The sequence below is a fragment of the Saimiri boliviensis genome, chromosome 17 (assembly GCF_048565385.1).
Source record: "Saimiri boliviensis isolate mSaiBol1 chromosome 17, mSaiBol1.pri, whole genome shotgun sequence".
Classification (NCBI taxonomy): domain Eukaryota; kingdom Metazoa; phylum Chordata; class Mammalia; order Primates; family Cebidae; genus Saimiri; species Saimiri boliviensis.
The window spans coordinates 12,366,377-12,385,303 of record NC_133465.1 but is presented as its reverse complement, the minus strand read 5'-3'; the positions used below and the strand labels follow the sequence as shown (position 1 = coordinate 12,385,303).

The following is an 18,927-nucleotide window of genomic DNA, read 5'->3' as shown; positions in this document are numbered from 1 at the left end:
ACCTGTACTATCTAGCCTGTGATTCTTATTTTTATATTATTTATAGCATTAGGTTTGAAAGCATATATATCAAGAGGAAACTAACAAGTAAAAAAAGAGAAAAACTGTATTCAATTCTAAGTTATCTTTAGTTTAAAAGAGTCTACAAAGACAGAAAGAAATGCTGCTGGCAGGAAGGCCTCAAGAAATAAACACAACACCTTATGTGTCACATTTAGAACGGTGTGCTGGTCCCCAAAGAACATGGTAACACTGAAGAAAGACATCAACACCTAGGGGAATGTTTAAAATACAGACACTAAATTCCCATTAAAATACAGATCAAAATCCAGGCTGCAGGAACACTGTATACAAATTTACTAGGGTAAGATGAGTGTGGTATCTATGGATAGACAGTGTACATCTGTCTCTTTGCAGGAAAAGAGGCTTCAGGTCGCAAAATACTGAAAGCCTCCACCTTTGCGTTTGTTGGTGTGCTTCATCTACCCCTGAAAAAGGGACTAACAATATTAAAACATATAGCTTCAGACTGTTACACAGTGAATTCTGCTATGAACTCAAGGCTTCCCATTTGTCTCACTAAGGGATGCTGGGAACTTTCTGAGAAGTTACCAACTGTTTGATGAGTTGAATTGAATAAAATGAAAAAACAATAATCAGAAAAGACCGCAACTACTAAATACCAAGTAAGAGAAATAAAGCAAGACCATGAAAACAGGAGCTGAGTGGGATAATGTAGCAAAGTTTCGTGGAGATGGTAGGACCCGGGCTTGGGCCTTAGAGTAAGGGAAATATTCTAGCAGTTTCATTGTAAAACCACGACTAATGGCAGATTCCTTAGGATTACAGCACGAAAGAGCACAGGCCCTCTGTGCAACGATTATCAGGCAAGAAGGCCTAGACTTAACACTTACTGCCATGTATGGCCGACAGCCAGCATCTCTTGTCTTGGCAATAGAGTCCACAAGCTGTCCACTGATGCCAAAATCACAGAGCTTAATATTTCCACTTCTGTCCAGAAGAATATTGGAAGGTTTGATATCTACAAGAGACAGATGCCATTCAGTATATAATTAATATCGTCCTAAGTTACATAAGGCTTCACTTTAAGCAAAAATATTGAAAAACCTTAGGCAACATAAGTGGCCAACTTTTTAAATTCAGATATATAAGAAGTAAAACATCTTCATTTGTCACATACAATAATTATTCATGTTTTAAACATGTAGTTTTAATAACTATAATTATGCAAATATAACAGCAAAAGTCATTTAACATCTTATTAATCCATAAGATATACATGTGGATTGATTTTTCTCTTAACATCTTCATATTTATAAAAAACAGACAAAACGATGGTTTTCTTCTACTGAAAACGAGAAAGAAAAACAATTTTCTGAATGCCAGTGCTTAAAAACTAAATATAAAAAAAAAAGTTTCACAAGAAATTTAGGCATTAAATTGTTTTCATCAAGAGGCTTACAAATTCATTTACTTAGTTCAGGTTCACTGCATAACAGTCAAAATATAAGGAATGCCAAATCCCTTTCATTCACTGACAATCAAGTCACTACCAGTACATACCAACTAATTCTCTATCCATATCTCAGTTGTTCCATCCATGTCCTTGTCACTATCCTGGCTCAATGAATAAAAAATATGGTTTTAAAATATAGGATGCAGAAAACATCTAAATGTAACTCAGAAGGTGACCCATAAAAAACTTCGGTAAAGATCTCTTACTATCATTAAAACAGCTGTCGGCCTATCAAACATCCATTCCTAACCATCTATACTTTTTTTTTTTTTTTTTTTGAGACAGAATCTCATTCTTTTTCGCTCAGGCTGGAGTACAGTTGTTCAACTTCTATTCACTGCAACCTCCGCCTTCTGGGTTCAATCAATTCTCCTGCCTCAGCCTCCCAAGTAGCTGGGATTACAGGCATGTGCCACCATGCCAGTCTAATTTTTGTATTTTTAGTAGAGATGAGGTTTCACCATGTTGGCTAGGCTGGTCTTGAACTTCTGCCCTCAAGTGATCCACCTGCCATGGCCTCTCAAAGTGCTGGGGTTACAGGCATGAGCCAGCATGCCCAGCCCCATCCATACTTTCTAATGGAACCTGTGTTTTATTGAGGTTATCTCTTCTCCTCAACATCCACACCTCCAAAACCTAGCTGTTGGCTGATATAAGTTTTATAAGGTTCGTCTCATGTTCCTTGATGGTAGCTGGTTTAAGGTTTAAGGGCACGAGACACTTCTAGTGAATGAGCCAAGAAAAGGTATTAGAGATGTGGGGAAAGTTTCCATACTCCCAATATAGCTGCACAGGTTCTGAAAAGGCAGTCACATCTAGATATGATAGTGGGAACTGCTCTAGTTATTACTACCCTGAGGACAGAGTCAACACATGAAGGACAAAAGCAAAAGGAGCGAGCTTGACTCCTAGTCATATCGTGCTTTGAACCACCCCATCTTTGGACTTACTACGACAGATAATGAATTTCCTTGAAGTTTAAAGAGAGTTATTGGGATTTTTATTACTTGTAATCAAAAATACCGACTCCAACAAAAAAGCTAACTGATCCTAACTGATAAAAGACAGCTATAAATTCATCATTTTATTTAGGAAAAGAAAAACAAAGTTACTTCTGAAGACTTTTTATTCAACCACTCCCCAGGCAGTACCCTTGGTGCTTTACTGCAATCAGTAAGTATCCCTAAGGTAACTAACAAATGCCCAAAAGGTGCCACTCTCATAATTATAAAACACAGCTAATGAAGAAGGAAAAAAAAAAAAAATCAAGACAAGAATGAGAAGAACTACAAGAGAAACAAAGAATTTTGTTTAGGAACCTAATTGTACATAATTTTAGGCCAAAAGAGAAAATGTTATTTCTAACAAGTATTAAGCCAAACAAATTAAAATATACTGATGTTCAAGATGAACTAATTTCATTGGCCTAGTGTCAACCACAAACTAAAAGAACTTAAATAAAGAGCCCAGTTACTAATTTCTTTAACCACTAGAAATTGTTTCCCAGGATTAGAAATGCTTTACTTCTCTTGATTTTGACCTTTTACTTTTCTTCCTATTTATTGTCAGGCTAAATCACACACTGCCATGTACTCTCTTAGGCTTTTCCATTACGAATTTGCTAAAGGGTAGTGAGACCTGGTGTGTTTCCTCAAAGCCAGAACCTTATTACCCTGAGTCTAACACAGGAGTAAGTAGAACAAGTACTTCATCTATTTGCTGGATTAAATTCCAGATTCCCACAGCGTTACTGCTTTTCTAGGTCTGGCCTTCAACTACATCCAATGTTTAAATTGTGTGTCTAATAAGGGCAAGATCACTGTTTACACAAATACAACATGCTTTCGAGAAATTTCAATTTATAATACTAATTAAAAGATTTCTCTCAATTTAGAAACATTTTCTAATGTGAAGAAGAAACACTAAACAGGGATAGTAGCGTGCCTTAAAAATGACTGAGGGTACTATTCCTCGGATTATTCTCTGAACATCCACGAGACCATCTCGATGCCTTACGTGTATGTAGTAAAACATTAATTATCTATCAGGCAAATGAATAATTATTTTACAACTAACAGTAATAACAACTTGCAGCAAAATCTATTTCAATTTGTAAGTCCAACTAAGTTAGAGTAAAATTTATTGAATCCCCCCAAAAATAGTAATAACAGTTTTAGAGTACATAAAGTATTTTTGCTAAAAATAGCAATATTTTAGGAAAGCTCATACAGTGACACTGTAATTTTGAATAACTGTTTTACCAATTAGGAGAAAAAGGTTCATTTCTATTTGAAAAAAAATACCAATCCATACCCACCTCTGTGAATAATTTTCAAGTTTTCTTTTAAGTGGTTTAGTGCTTTCACAGTCTAGGGAGAAAAAGAAGAGATGGGATAAACAATTTGTTTCTTTTTTTTCAAACAGCACAACAGTTTATTACAAGTAACATCCCATGTAGTCTTTTGCATACATTTTAAGCTTAATATTTCAATATTCTGTCATTTCTTGTTAACTAAAGATACTGATTAAGTTTAGATCTAAAAACTTAGTTGCCTTTGTATGATGTTCCCAGACAGCTAAAACAAACAAAAAAACCCAGTAACTTTTAGAGGTATAATTTGTTTAATAATTCACTTAAAATTTTATCTTTGTTTTGTATCTTCAACCGAAAACTTCCTGTCTTTGTTTTTCCTTTTTGTTTTGAAATTGGGTCTTGCTCCCACCTCAACCTCCCAAACACCACCATGCCTGGCTAACTTTTTTAATTTTTAGTAGAGACAAGGTTCTCGCTATGCTGCCCAGGCTGGTCTCAAATTCCTGGGTTCAAACGATCCTCCTGCCGTGGCCTCTCAATCTGTGAGGATTACAGGCATGAACCATTGTGCCTGGCCTCTGAAATGTTCAAAATGAAAAAACAGGACAACAAAGATCACTGAATTGGTTCCATTTCAACTAGGAGTACTAAAAACTTAAAGCAAAAACTATTTCAATTTCTAAGTCCAGTAGCAAATAAAAAGTTTCCTAAATTCTCAGTTCCTCACAATCATTCACCCTCACTGGGTGCTAAGTCTTCAAGGTGATTTTCGAAGAGCTAGTGTATCTCTGTTCATCATGTGGGAATTTATCCAGAATTTATCCTGTTGCTTGGTCACTGATCATGATCGGAAAATTATGCATTTCTTCAGGAAGGCAAGGAACAGAGACACACCTCAAACTAAGGTAGAACTACACAACAGACCAACCATGTGCTGTAAGGTCAAGTCTTTGCTGACATCAAGCTGCTAGGTACGATAAATGTAGAACACATAAATTTGTTGTTGAATAGCTATGCTTTTGTGTTTGCTGGTTTATTGATTACAAAGAAGAAACTAAACACAAACTGTACATGTGTGCTTAATACATATACGAGGTGATGACCAAGTCTTAACTTAGGTAAATATGGAATAAATCATTTTTTACAGTATATATTCTTTGTATTGCAATTCTAATTTCATGGCCACCATGTCATACAGTGGTTAAGAACAGGGTTCTGCCTGGATTTAAATCATTTACCACTTATAACTGCATACACTTCAAAGCAAGTTAATTATTTAATCTGTTCATGCTTCAGGTTTATCATCCATAAAAATGAGGTAACACTATTTACCACAGAGTTGCTATGAAGATTAAATGTCACCAATAGTTTGGTGCAAATAAGCATTTATAACCATTAGCTATTATCATTTTTTCTACTGTTATAATTATGAATAGTAACAAGTTTCAAGATAATACTGGTTTAATATATTGGAAGTGATGGCTAAACTAATAACTGTAAAATATCATATACCCAGCTAAATAATGAATAAGTTTCTAGTCTAAGTTAGCTACTTTTTATACAATTATTTTTATAAAATTTAAAAATAAAATGACTTGATAAAATATTTTTATGACATTATTTGAAAGAGTATATATCTTGGTGAACTACGTTGGAGGGCGAGTATGCTGTTAAGGAAGAGCTAGGAAATTACCTGCAACCGAAGTATCTATCTTACAACTTCCTATATGATTTAGTTTATATATCAACTAACCCAGAACATGCTAGCTCAGATTCTCAGGAGTTTCCAAGAATCTTATAAATTTTGCTCTATAAAAAGTAAATTATCTTTTTTCTTTAGAAAAAAAATGTATAAACATTTGCCAACTTAAAGATTCAGAGCAAGAAACAAATTGATCAACGAATTCACTTTCAAAACTATAAACACATATGTAAAAGAGTACCCTTTTTCTTTTTTGGTACTCTGGTAAAAGTGAATTAACCAAATTTAGTAGTAAGCCTGGTCCCTAAAACCGCTAGTCAGTATTTTAAATAGTTTAGACTGAATAACCAAAATCTTAAATCACAGTAAACATACTCTGTCCAAGGACTTCAATTATGGGGTTTCAAGGAGACTGCTATGATTCTGATTAATTTCAGGGTAAGTGTAGTAATATAACCAATTTAAAAATAGTTAAAGCAACAGGAAAAAATGAACAGAAAATTGCTTTTTCTAGTCTTATTTAAAGAAAAGTCTGTTACGATTCATTGAGATTCAAAGGAAAAGAGCATTGGTGGTATTTATCTAGACCATTATGATCTATTGTATTAAGTACCCCACAGAAGTGACTGTGTCTCTGGTTATCAACTATAAATTATTTTCAGGAAGGTACTGTGAGTGACACTCAGATACGTGCATTCAAAACTCCAGCAGCATCTCTATATAACTATATATACAATGAATAATTTAAAGACCAGGTACTTACTGCTAAAGTGATTTTGCCTAAAATTTCTTCTGGAATAACATCATCTAATACACTATATACATATTTGTAAAACTTATCAAACGAGGTAGACATGAGTTCCATACAGATCCAACAGTCACCCTATAAAATAACAAATATCTGTTATTCTTATATATCTTATATATCACCATGCCTTTACTTAAAATGGAAATACAATAGAAAGGAACAATTTTCTTGTTTATTTCGAATCTCAAACTAGTAATAATTTTTGTTTTCTTACTAAAGCCCTTAACGGAATATTCTACTCAGGTTTAAACACAATGTAATTAAAGCCAATTTTCCCCACTCTTTAATTGTATGGACAAGGACAGCTTTATATTGAAAACTTTTATGCTTTTACATACATTTCAAATTTTGCCAAAATTGAAAAAAACAAACAAAAAAACAGGAAATATGTGGAAAACCATTCATTCCTACTAATAAAAATAGATAACCGTAATCTTAAGAGACTATATAAACTTCTTAAATTAGCCAAAAAAAGGAAAAAGACAAAAATACATAAAGTAAATTCTATGCCTCGCCTCAAGACCCTGTTCAAATGCCACTTTCTCAGTGAGGCCCATTTTAACTGACATAAAGTGCAAGTCATCCCACCAGGCATTCCCTTACCCTGTTCTGTTCTGTTCTGTAAAGCTCTCAACATCCTCTAATATAAAGTGTAATTTACTTATTATGTTTGTCTTATATGTTCCCTATTAGAATGTAACCTCTGCCAGAGCAAGGACTCAATAAATACTTGTTAAATGACTGGATGCTGGCTATAATTAAACTGAATCATTAAAACATTACTTGCATTATAGATTGTTTTAAACCAATTTGAAAGCAATTTGGCAATAAAATAGAAATAAATGTGTTGATACCATTTTACAGAATCATCCTATGACTGGGAATGTAACTTAAGCAACTATTTCATAAATTACAAAAAGAAAAAACAAAACTAGAAACTGATAAACTATCTTATAAAAGGGAATAGTATAATATTAAAGAGATTATCTAAAATCAATTTTTTTTGGAAACAGTACAGTTCATGAGAAGTATGCGTGAGTCGTGAAAAAATAAAGACTATAAGCAAATACCATGATTATAGCTGTAAAAGTATAGAATACACAGATGAACAAGAACTACAAAGCACCTTACAAAAGCGAAAATACTATCAAAATAATTTTTTAAAAATTATCTTAAATAGTCCTGTGTTGTTACTTATAAAGACAGCTGTTATCATCAAAGATTTTCTACCCACTAATCTCCTATTCTTCAATTATATAATAATTATATAATCCATCCTATCCTTGGATTATCTAAGAGATTAATGCTTATTAAAAGTAAAATTACTTGTCCAGAAAAATACACTACCCATGAACAGAATCCAGTGTCCCTAATGCTTTTCTTCCATCAACGTTTACAATGCACTCTTACAACAGGACCACTTTCTAGAACAATCATGTAGCTAAATGGCTATACATAATATGTTTTTGTAAAGCATATCTGACATGGTGAACTTTTACATTTTCTGCATTTAATCTTTCTTCTCTCTGTAAACCTCTTTTTCTTTAGAGTGCACTGTGAAAATGGCTCTCATGGAAGATCGAGTAACACCCTCCACCCAAAACAGATACAGCTTTATTTTAGAGACACTACCTAAACAGGTAGTGTCTAAAAGTTACTAAAAATTTTCATTAGAGACGAATATTTACCTCATCCACTTATAAAAATAGCAGATAGAAACAACCTCTATAATACAGCAAATTGAAAACACAGACACACACACACACACACACACACACACACACACACACACAGAGATGTTAGCAGTCTGAAAGGCCCGATATTATCTAAGCTCTCCTACTTTCTACTTACATAAGCTTGGGCCTCCTCATGTCATCTATGAAATGAGACTGTCCCACCATCCTCAGTGGACTGTGACAAACATCAAATGAGTTAACATAGGCAAAGCACAAACTAAACTGAGTGGCAGGTGCTAAAAACTATCGTTACCAAATGGAAGGGGAAAGGAAGGGAAATATGGACAAACAAAAGAGAAAGCTGGATATGAGAGTGGGAGAATAAAGGTAAGAAGTAAACTGAGAACTGAAGATGAGAAGCGGGGAGAGAAAAGAGCAATGAGCTCCAGAGCGACAAGTCTTTGTAATTTTTAAGGAACATAACCTAATGTAACTTTCTTATCTCTCTGACAGTTCCTTTTGGTCATACAGAGAAGAAGACAATAGCAATGAGCTGCGTTTTAAAAAATGAAATTCTGGGGTCTGTCGGGGGGAAATAGGGGAGGGACAGCAGGGGGTGGGGAGTTGGGGAGAGAGAGCATGGGGAGAAATGCCAGATATAGGTGAAGGAGAGGAAGGCAGCAAATCATGCTGCCATGTGTGTACTTATGCAACAATCTTGCATGTTCTTCACATGTACCCCAAAACCTAAAATGCAATTTCAAAAAAATGAAATGCTGTGAGCTGCCTGAAAAAGTAGTGACAGCAGCATGACTGTCGTGCTCAAGGGGAAAACAATATGACCACAGGTCTGAAATACAGAAAAAGTTAATAAATGTGGGTTTATTGGGTTTAAAAAAAAAAAAAAAGGCTGGAGAATAATGAAAATCTGAACTACAAAGGTAACATAATAGTTCCTAAAGATCCACATATAACCAATAACATATACTAATAATAACCAATTTAAAAATACAGTAAAAAAGATGTCATTCTCGATAAAGATACCAACTACGTCACCAAGGAATGTATATAATAAAATAGGCAGAACCTTTATGAAAACAAATATAAAATGTTACTAAAGGACGTAACAATAACCTGAACAGAGTGGCAGACCATGATTACAAATGTGAAGCTCATAAGCATGTCAAATTCTCCCAAATTAATCTAAGAATTCAAGAACCTGAACAAGCTGACCCTAAAGCTTATATAAAGTGGAGCCAAGAATAACTTAGATAATTGTAAAGAAATACTGACCTACCATATAAAGACTTTTTATAAAACCATCACAAATAAAAGATAAAATACACCAAAGAAACAGATGCAAAAGTTCATGCAGATACAGAAGTCTGACAAATGACAGAAGTAACAAAGCAAATCGTGGCAAAAGAATGCATTATTCAATGAATGCTGCTGGGACCACTGGCCTTCCATATAGAAAAAAATTAAATTCTGGCATCAAATCATTGACAAATATATAAGCAAAAACTTCCAAATGGATTTTGTAAAAGCAAACATTTAAAACCTTTTTTGTAAGAGTTCTCCATGACTCTTATGTCAGAAAAATTTTTTTCCCAGGAACACACATAAAAACAACAAATCCCAAAAGATAAGACCTGTTAAATTTATCTCCATTATAATGAATACCTCTGTATAAACAAGGACAACGTACCAAAAGTTTAAAAATAAGACAAAAACATCTATTTAGACGTAAAGAATCAAAAGATCAATACCACTGATATAAAGTGCATTTGTACTGACATAAAGTGCAAGTCATCCCACCAGGCATTCCCTTACCCTGCTCTGTTCTGTGAAGCCCTCACCATCCTCTAATATAAAGTATAATTTACTTACTTATTATGATCGTCATATATATTCCCTACTAGAATGTAACCTGTGCCAGAGCAAGGACTCAAAGAATACTTGTTAAACAACTGGATGCTGGCTATAATTAAATGGTATTATTCAAATATTACTTGCATTATAGATTGTTTTATATTCCTGAATAATAGTTACACTAAATTAATTAGGAAAAAACAAAACAGTAGAATAACATCAAAGGCAATTTTTTTAAAAACCTAAATACGTGTCAAAAAAATCTGTATCTCACCAATCAAGGAAATGCAATTTTAAAAGTGAGATACCATTTCAAACTGTCAAAAATTAAATGTTTATTATCAAATGTTAGTACAGACCAGGAAAAAAAAGACCTGTGACAGTAAATGCTGATGGCATACTCAATAAACATTCCCCCTTTCCTCTGTACAATGTACCTAGATCAAATCTACATTTCCCAGTCTTTAAATGTAAAGCAAGGCAACCAAAGCGGTATCAACACAAAACCATTGGTTCATGACTCCAGGAAAATCCTCTTAGTTCTTCCGTTTTTTTCTTCCTTCACATGGACATGATAGCTGAACTCTTAGAGCCAATGTGGACCATGAAGTAATCTTAACAACTGAAACTATAAACTAAGCTAGCTATTACAACAGTCAGGAATGACTGACACCAAATATCTTTTCTTTTTTTTGAGACTCGCTCTGTCACCCAGGCTGCAGTGCAGTGGTGTGATCTCAGCTCACTGCAACCTCCACCTCCCGGTTTCAAGTGATTCTCCTGCCTCAGCCTCTTGAGTAGCTATTACAGGCATGCACCACCATTCCCAGCTAATTTTTGTATTTTTAGTAGAGACGGAATTTCACCATGTTGGCCAGGCTGGTATCGACATGATAGCTAAACTCTAGGAGCCAACCTCGACCATGAGGTAACCCTAACAATTGAAACTATAAACTAAGCAAACTACTAATAGTCAGGAATAACTAATATCAAATACAATTCTTGATACAGAAATTCTGGCGGAAATGTAAGTCAGTACTCAAGTTGGAGACATTTGTATCATTATATATAGCAATTATATTTCCATGGACATATGCTAAATAATCTGTAACCTAAATTGTCAAGAAGAGATGCAAAACAATTGGTCATTTTTGTACTGTTTATAATTATAAAAAATTAGAAGCAATCTACATTAGGATTTCTAAAAATAAAATAAAATAGGGTATATTTAATCATTAGAATACTACATAGTAGTTAAAATAAATTAACTAAGTCTATATATTACAAATCTGTATTTACATAAACCTTGAAAACTATGTTGAATAAAACTATGCCAAACAAAATGTACAATAGAGAATGCACATAGGATTCCATTTACTTAAACTGAAAATACAGAAAGCAATATAACGTAAAATGTAGGGGGAAATGCACGTGTGGAAAACCTAAACAAGCAAACAAATTGAAGGAAACATTCAGGGTAGTGTTTAGATCTGTAAACGGAAATGTGATCAGGGCTTTAATTGTATTTATAATATTTAAAGACAGATAAAGAATAAATATGCCAATATAAGATTTGGGTAGTTGTTTCTCTTCTGTAATTTAGTCTATGTTTAAAATGTTTCACAGTATAAAAAGAGCATGGACCACCTTAAGAAACAAAAGAAAAGCAAATTAAGCAAAAAGAAAATGTGGCACATATAATACTACACAGCCATGAAAAACGATGAGTTCATGTCCTTTGTAGGGACTTGGATGAATCTGGAAACCATCATTCTCAGCAAACTGACACAAGAACAGAAAGCCAAACACCATATCTTCTCACTCATAGGTGGGTGTTGAACAACGAGAACATGTGGACTCAGGAGAGGAGCATCACCCACTGGGGACAGTTGAGGTGGGGTAGGGGAGAGACAGCAAGAGGTGGGGAGGGAGAGGAGGGTGGGAAGGGATAGCATGGGGAGAAATGCCAAATACAGTATGCACCTAAAGTAAAATAAATAATAAATAAATAAATAAAGGAAGGAACCACAATCAGAATGACCCCCCCATCAAAAAATAATAACAGAAAAGCAACACAGATAATCATATAACTAAGGCCGGGTGCAATGGCTCATGCCTGTAATTCCAGTGATTTAGGGGGCCAAGGTGGGAGGATGGCTTGAGGCCAGGAGTTTGAGACTAGCCTAGGCAACAAAGCAAGACCCCAACTAAATACACATAAAAATAATAATTTAATTAGCCAGGTGGTGGTAGTGCATGCCTATAGTCCCAGCTACTCAGGAGTCTGATGTGGGAAGATCCCTAGAGCCCAAGAATTCAAGGTTGTGTTGAGCTAGGATGACGCCACTGTACTCCAGCCTGGGTCACAGAGCTAGACCCTAACTCTTTTAAAAAAAGAGAGAGAGAGAAAGATAAGAAAATCATTTAACTGAGAGCTAGCTGGTTCATACAGATGGTTAGTAAAATTGATAAACCTCTAGCTGGACTAATTGGGAAGAAAAAAAGACATAAATTACCAGTATCAGAAACAAGTAGGAGGGAGGGAAGGAGGGACAGGGAAGACAAAAGTAATACACTACAGACTCTACCAATATTAATAGAAAAGGAATATTATGAATAATTTTATTCCAGTAAGTTTGATAATTTAGATAAAAGGGATACATTTCTTGAAAGAAACAAATACCAAAGATCACTCAACAAGAAACACATAACTTGAACAGAACTCTATCTTTGAAAGAAATTGGATACTCAGTCAAAAATCTTCTCACAAAGAAATCTCCAAGTTCAAGTGGCTTCATTGGTAAATTCTATCAAATATTTACAGAAGAAATAATACCAATTCTATATAAATTCTTCTAGAAAATTCAGGAAGAGGAAATATTTCCCAACTCATCCTATGAAGCTAGCATTACACTGATACAAGTCAGAGAGAAATAAGAAAACCATACATCAATGCATCTTAAAGATACAAAAATTTTTAATGAATTTTAGCAAATTATCTAAATTTTAGTAATTTAGCAAACTGAATCCAATGATAGACCAAAAAAAAAAAAAAAAAAGTCATAACCAAGTGGATTGCTCCCAGAAATAAATGTTATGTTTAATATCTGTTATCAATCCATATAACTTACCATTATTAAAACAATAAACAAATCATGTATCTCAAAAACACATCAAAGATGTGGAAAAAGAATATGACAAAAATCTAACATCCATTCCTGACAAAATCTCTCAGCAAACTAGGAGTAAAAGGAAACTTTCTCAACCAATTACAAAAAAAAAAATCAAAAGCCCATAGCTAATATTATATTTAATGATGAAAACATGAATGCTTTTCTTCTAAAATCAGAAAAGAGAAAACAAGGATGCCTACTCTCACCGCATCTATTCAACAGCATACTGAAGGTTCTAGCCAGTGCAATAAGGCAAGACAAAAAGAGATAAAGGCACTAATTGAGAAAGAAGGAAGTAACTCTCTTTATTAACAGACAAAATGATTATCTATGTAGTAAATCTGAAAGAACCTGAAAAAGCTACTAGAATATATGTTTAACAAGGTTGCTGCACACAAGATCAATATAAAAAAATCAAATGATATTTCTGCATATTAGTCACAAGAGAAAATTAAATTTAAAAATATATATTATAGCATTAAAAATACTAAACACTTAAAGGCAACTCTAGTAAGAACATGAAAGAGTTACACAGTGAAACTATAAAATATTGCTGAGAAAAATTAAAGATGTAAAATAATGGAGTGAGATGCCACATTAAAGGGTCAATAGACTTATTATTGTAAGGTATCAATGTTTCCCCAGTAGACATACAAATTTAGCAAAATCCCAATCAAAAATCCCAGCAGGCTGTTTTTTGTTGTTGCTGTTTGCATCTTTTTTTTTTTTTTTTTTGAGACGGAGTTTTGCTCTTGTTACCCAGGCTGGAGTGCAATGCGCGATCTCGGCTCACCGCAACCTCCGCCTCCTGGGTTCAGGCAATTCTCCTGCCTCAGCCTCCTGAGTAGCTGGGATTACAGGCACACGCCACCATGCCCAGCTAATTTTTTGTATTTTTAGTAGAGACAGGGTTTCACCATGTTGACCAGGCTGGTCTCGATCTCTTGACCTCGTGATCCACCCGCCTCGGCCTCCCAAAGTGCTGGGATTACAGGCTTGAGCCACCGCGCCCGGCCTGTTTGCATCTTTTTTTAGTAGAAATTGACAAGTGGATTCTAAAATCCACATGAAAATGGAGGATATGAAACAGCCAAAACAACTTTTAAAAGAACAAAGTTTAAGGATCAACACTCTTAAATCTGAAGACTTTCTATTAAGCTGTAGTAGTCCAAAACCATGTGAGATTAGTGTAAAGACAGAAAACAGATGAACGGAACAGAGCAGATAGTCCAGAAATAGACCCACCTCTCTATGGACAACTGATATCTGATAAAGGGGCAAAGGATATCCATATGCAAAAAAAAAAAATCATCAATAAATAACTCTCAATATATATAAAAACTAACTCCAAATGGATGATAAGTATGTGATACCTAAAACTATAAAACTGCTAGGAGAAAACGTAAGAGAGTTAGACAAGAGCTCTTATAAACAACATCAAAAGCACAATACATGAATTTAAAAATTGGCCTATATCAACATTAAAAACTTTTGCTCTCCAAAAACACTGTTAAAAATATAACAAAATAAGCACAGATAGAAGATAGTATCTGCAAATTGTAGGTTTGATGATAAACTTGTATTCAAAACATATTTTTTAAAACTTCTCAAAACTGAGTAATAAATATCCCAATTTAAATAAAAATGTAGAACAGATATTAACTAACTTCATCAAAGAAGATATAAAGTTGGTAAAGAAGCACATGAAAAGACATTCAACACTGTAAGTCATTAAAAACTTACAGATTAAAAATACAGAGACTGCACCACACATTTACTAGAATGGCTAAAGATTAACACAAAAGATCATACTAAGTGTTAGAAAAGACATGGAAGAGGCTGGGCGTGGTGGCTCACCTGTAATCCCAGCACTTTGGGAGGCCAAGGTGGGTGGATCATCTGAGGTCGGGAGTTTGAGACCAGCCTGACCAACATGGAGAAATCCCATCTCTACTAAAAATACAAAAAATTAGCTGGGTGTGGTGGCGCATGCCTGTAATCCCAGCTACTCAGGAGGCTGAGGAAGGAGAATCACTTCAACCTGGGAGGCAGAGGTTGCAGTGAGCTGAGATCACACCATTGCACTCCAACCTGGGCAACAAGAGCGAGACTCCATCTCAAAAAAAAAAAAAAAAAGACATGGAAGAAACAGAACTCTCAAATGCTACTGGCAAAAGTATAAAATGATATAACTACCTTAGAAAAAGGCTTGCACATTTTTTAAAAAGTTAAACACACACCTACAGTATGATCTAGCTATTCCACCCCCATGTAATTACCCCAGAAAAATAAAAGCTTGTCTATACAATTAGACATAAATGCTCAAAGCAACTTTATTTGTAATAGACAAAAACGGAAAACGATCCAAATGGCCATCAACAGGTAAATGAGTAACAAACTGATATATCTGCACAATGTAACATCACAGATAGTACTTGGCAATTAAAAGAAATAAACTACTGATAAATGCAAAAACAATTATATCGAGTGAAAGACAACAAACTGAAAAGTATACACTGTAAGATTTCATTTATATAAAAATCTAGAAAATACAAATAAATCTATAGTGGCATAAAGCAGATCAGTGCTTATCTGAGGATGGGGACAACAGAGAGGTGGCAGGTATTACCTATGTGGCAGAAGGAAACTCGTGACTGATGGGTACATTCATTATCTTGATTTTGGTGATAATTCTACAGGTATATACATTTATTCAAGCATATCAAACTGTACATTTTACATATGGGAAGTTTATCAGTCAATTTTACCTCCATAAGCTGCATTTAAAACTTGCATGGAGAAATAAAAGGGACAGGAGAAGGGGGGGGACATAAGGACAGAAAAGGGGAAGTCAGGATAGAAAAGGCTCACTTCAGCCAGCATCACTGCCTCTATAGTCAGATGAATTTCTACATTTACAAGTTACTAAGAACAGTGCTTTCTCAACTAGAATTTATTTCCCAACCTCCAAAGAGGTTTAAAATAAGAGTTTACCTGCTATGAAATTCTCAAGTTTCATATATTAGAAGACATTAGTTTCATTTTTGAGGAATTTCATATATTCCATACAAATTTAATTTTGCTACTTAAAATGTATAGTGTGCTAGCAATAGTTATTTCATAAGCAAAGGATTTTTAAGTGAAAGAAAGGATTTTTAAGTGATACTAAGTTTCAGTATTGTTAAGATTAAGTGGTAGGTCTTTTTTGTAAAATATAGGCTAAAAGTTACTTCCATTATTCTACTATTATCAAGCTCTTTTCCCACCTACCTACAAACCCTGAAAAATGACTTTTAGAAACCTGTGCAATTGAGCGATCTAGTAACTTATCTAAACCAAATCCAAGCTGTACTTTGGACTTTTGAGTCCAGTTCCATCCTAGGAAGAAGTATGCATGGTTGAAGACAATGGCAATAAAGAAGTTACTAACTTCAATATTAAGTATTATTCACTGCTCTGAATAAGTTACAGAACTTTCAGATGCTCAATACTACCCAACAGCAAGATAATCTCTAAGTCAGGTGTCCCCAAACTTTTTAAACAGGGGGCCAGTTCACTGTCCCTCATACCGCTGGAGGGCTGCCACATACTGTCCTCCTCTCACTGACCACCAATGAAAGAGGTGCCCCCCTTCCTGAAGTGAGGCAGGGGGGAGGGGGGGCATGGATAAATGGCCTCAGGGGGCCGCATGCGGCCCACAGTTTGGGGACGCCTGCTCTAAGTAGTGGAACTACCATTTGATCTAGCAATCCTACTACTGGGTATCTACCCAAATAAAAATAAATCATTATATCAAAAAGATAACCTGCACTGTTATGCTTACTGCAGCACTATGTATAATAACAAAGTCATGGAATCAACCTAAATGTCCACATTTTTAAAAACATGGCATATATGCAAAACAGAATACTATTCAGCCTTTAAAAAAATTATTTTTTATAGCAACACAGATACACTGAAGGCCATTATCTTTAGTGAAACAGCTCACAAACAGAAAGATAAATAGTGCATGCTCTTGCTTATAAGTGGGAGCTAAATCATGTACACACATGGACACAGTACAGAACTGGAGATCCTGGAGACATAGAAGGGTGGGAGGAGTTGAGAAGGTGGATGATGAAAAATTGCTTGATGGGTACAATGTATATTGTTCGCGTGATGGATACACTAAAAACCCACACTGCACCACTACTCAACATATCCATGTAACAAAGTTGCACTTGTACCCCTTAAATTTAAATAACATTTAAATTTAAATAAATATATAGTAGCTGCAAGAATAAGAAAAATAACATCTCAGAAGCTCCTTGATGGATGGCTGACTGAACCAAAACATGAGCTGAAGTCTAGTGGTTGTACAAATTAGGTGAAATGAATCCCTGGAGGGTGTCTCACAATAACAGGAATTGAAAGCACTCTCTCTCATACACAATGATGGTAAGGTAAAGTAAAAAGTCCTGACTATGTACATTCATTTCTATCATTTCCTTTCATGAATTCAGATTTTGTGTTCTATTACTGGAACTGAAGGTCACGTTACCAAAAAAAGATGCATGTAAATTATCTACTGCAAAAGAAAAACGTTTCTTTAAACTCTTACTAAGTCTGTTCATTATTTTAGTATTTTTAACCCTTTGTAACTTCGGGAAATACACTTTTACTATTCACTCATTAAAGGTAAATAATAAAAGTAACACTTTCACTATTGTAAAAGTTGTACTTTCTGCTTTTTTTCTTTTTGAGACGGAGTCTTGCTCTGTTGCCCAAGCTGGAGTGCAGTGGCTCGATCTCAGCTCACTGCAACCTCCGCCTGCTGGGTTCAAGCAATTCTCCTGCCTCAACCTCCCAAGTAGCTGGGACTACAAGTACACACCACCATGCCCAGCTAATTTTTTGTATTTTCAGTAGAAACACAGTTTCACCATGCTGGCTAGGCCGCTCTCTAACTCCTCTTCTTGTGATCCGCCTGCCTTGGCCTCCCCAAGTGCTGGGATTACAGGTGTGAGTCACCATGCCCAGCCCTACTTTCTGCTTTTTTAAAATTTAATCTTTTATTATTGAGAAAGTACCTATTACAGATTCCATTCTAATTTGGGGGGAAAGCTCGTGTTTCATCTACTTAGGCATTTTGTGTTTTTCTACAACCTAACTGTGTAGTTCCTTCATCTCATCTTAGTGTGAAGTAACCTTCATCTTATCATACATCTTATATCAAAATTCTTATTTAAAAAGCATATATATCTTCATCTCTGGGCCACTTCTAATAAAACAGAAAGAACAGTGAGATTTCTGTCTCTGGAATCCCATCTCTGCCACTTGTTGGCTATGTAACTTTTGTCAAAAACACTAAATTTCATTTCCCTATCTGGAAATAGGGGATAATACCACCAAATCCCAAAGATTACAATATATGTGAAAACTATAAAGCATATATGGGAAGACAATATATGTGAAAACTGTAAAGCATTCAACAGATGTCAGTGTTTACAGCTGCATATGCCAACTCCCTTCAACTTTTCCGAGACATAAAATCAAATTTACTCAGCTGTCCATAAGAAAACCATCAGAATATTGTTCAGGTACTACTCTAAGCTTCTGTGCTTTGTTTCCACACTTTTATCAATCATGGATATGACTTACTCGGCTTTCTTTTCATACAATCAGACTAGCACACTATCTAGCCCAAGGCTAGGTATGTAAACGGTACTTAAATGAATGACTAAATAAGTGAACAAGTGAAATAAATTGGTATATTCCAGCACTATGGAGGCGATTTAGGGTTCAGATAGAGCTGGGGAAAGTCTATAGCGAAAATGAATACAGCAATGAAAAAGCTGATCAGAGA

General features: G+C 34.9%; 1 protein-coding gene across 2 annotated transcripts in view; it reads right to left on the bottom strand.

Annotated features, from left to right (window-relative positions):
- Positions 1 to 18,927, bottom strand: part of MAP2K4 (mitogen-activated protein kinase kinase 4) — a 117,627-nt gene that overhangs the window by 21,331 nt on the left and 77,369 nt on the right. For both annotated transcript variants that reach the window (XM_039476441.2, XM_039476442.2), the window contains 3 exons: positions 6,317 to 6,436; positions 3,855 to 3,906; positions 915 to 1,042 (listed from right to left, as the gene is read on the bottom strand). In XM_039476441.2, the coding sequence (XP_039332375.1) occupies positions 915 to 1,042; positions 3,855 to 3,906; positions 6,317 to 6,436 (300 nt within the window). The remainder of the gene's footprint in view (positions 1 to 914; positions 1,043 to 3,854; positions 3,907 to 6,316; positions 6,437 to 18,927) is intronic.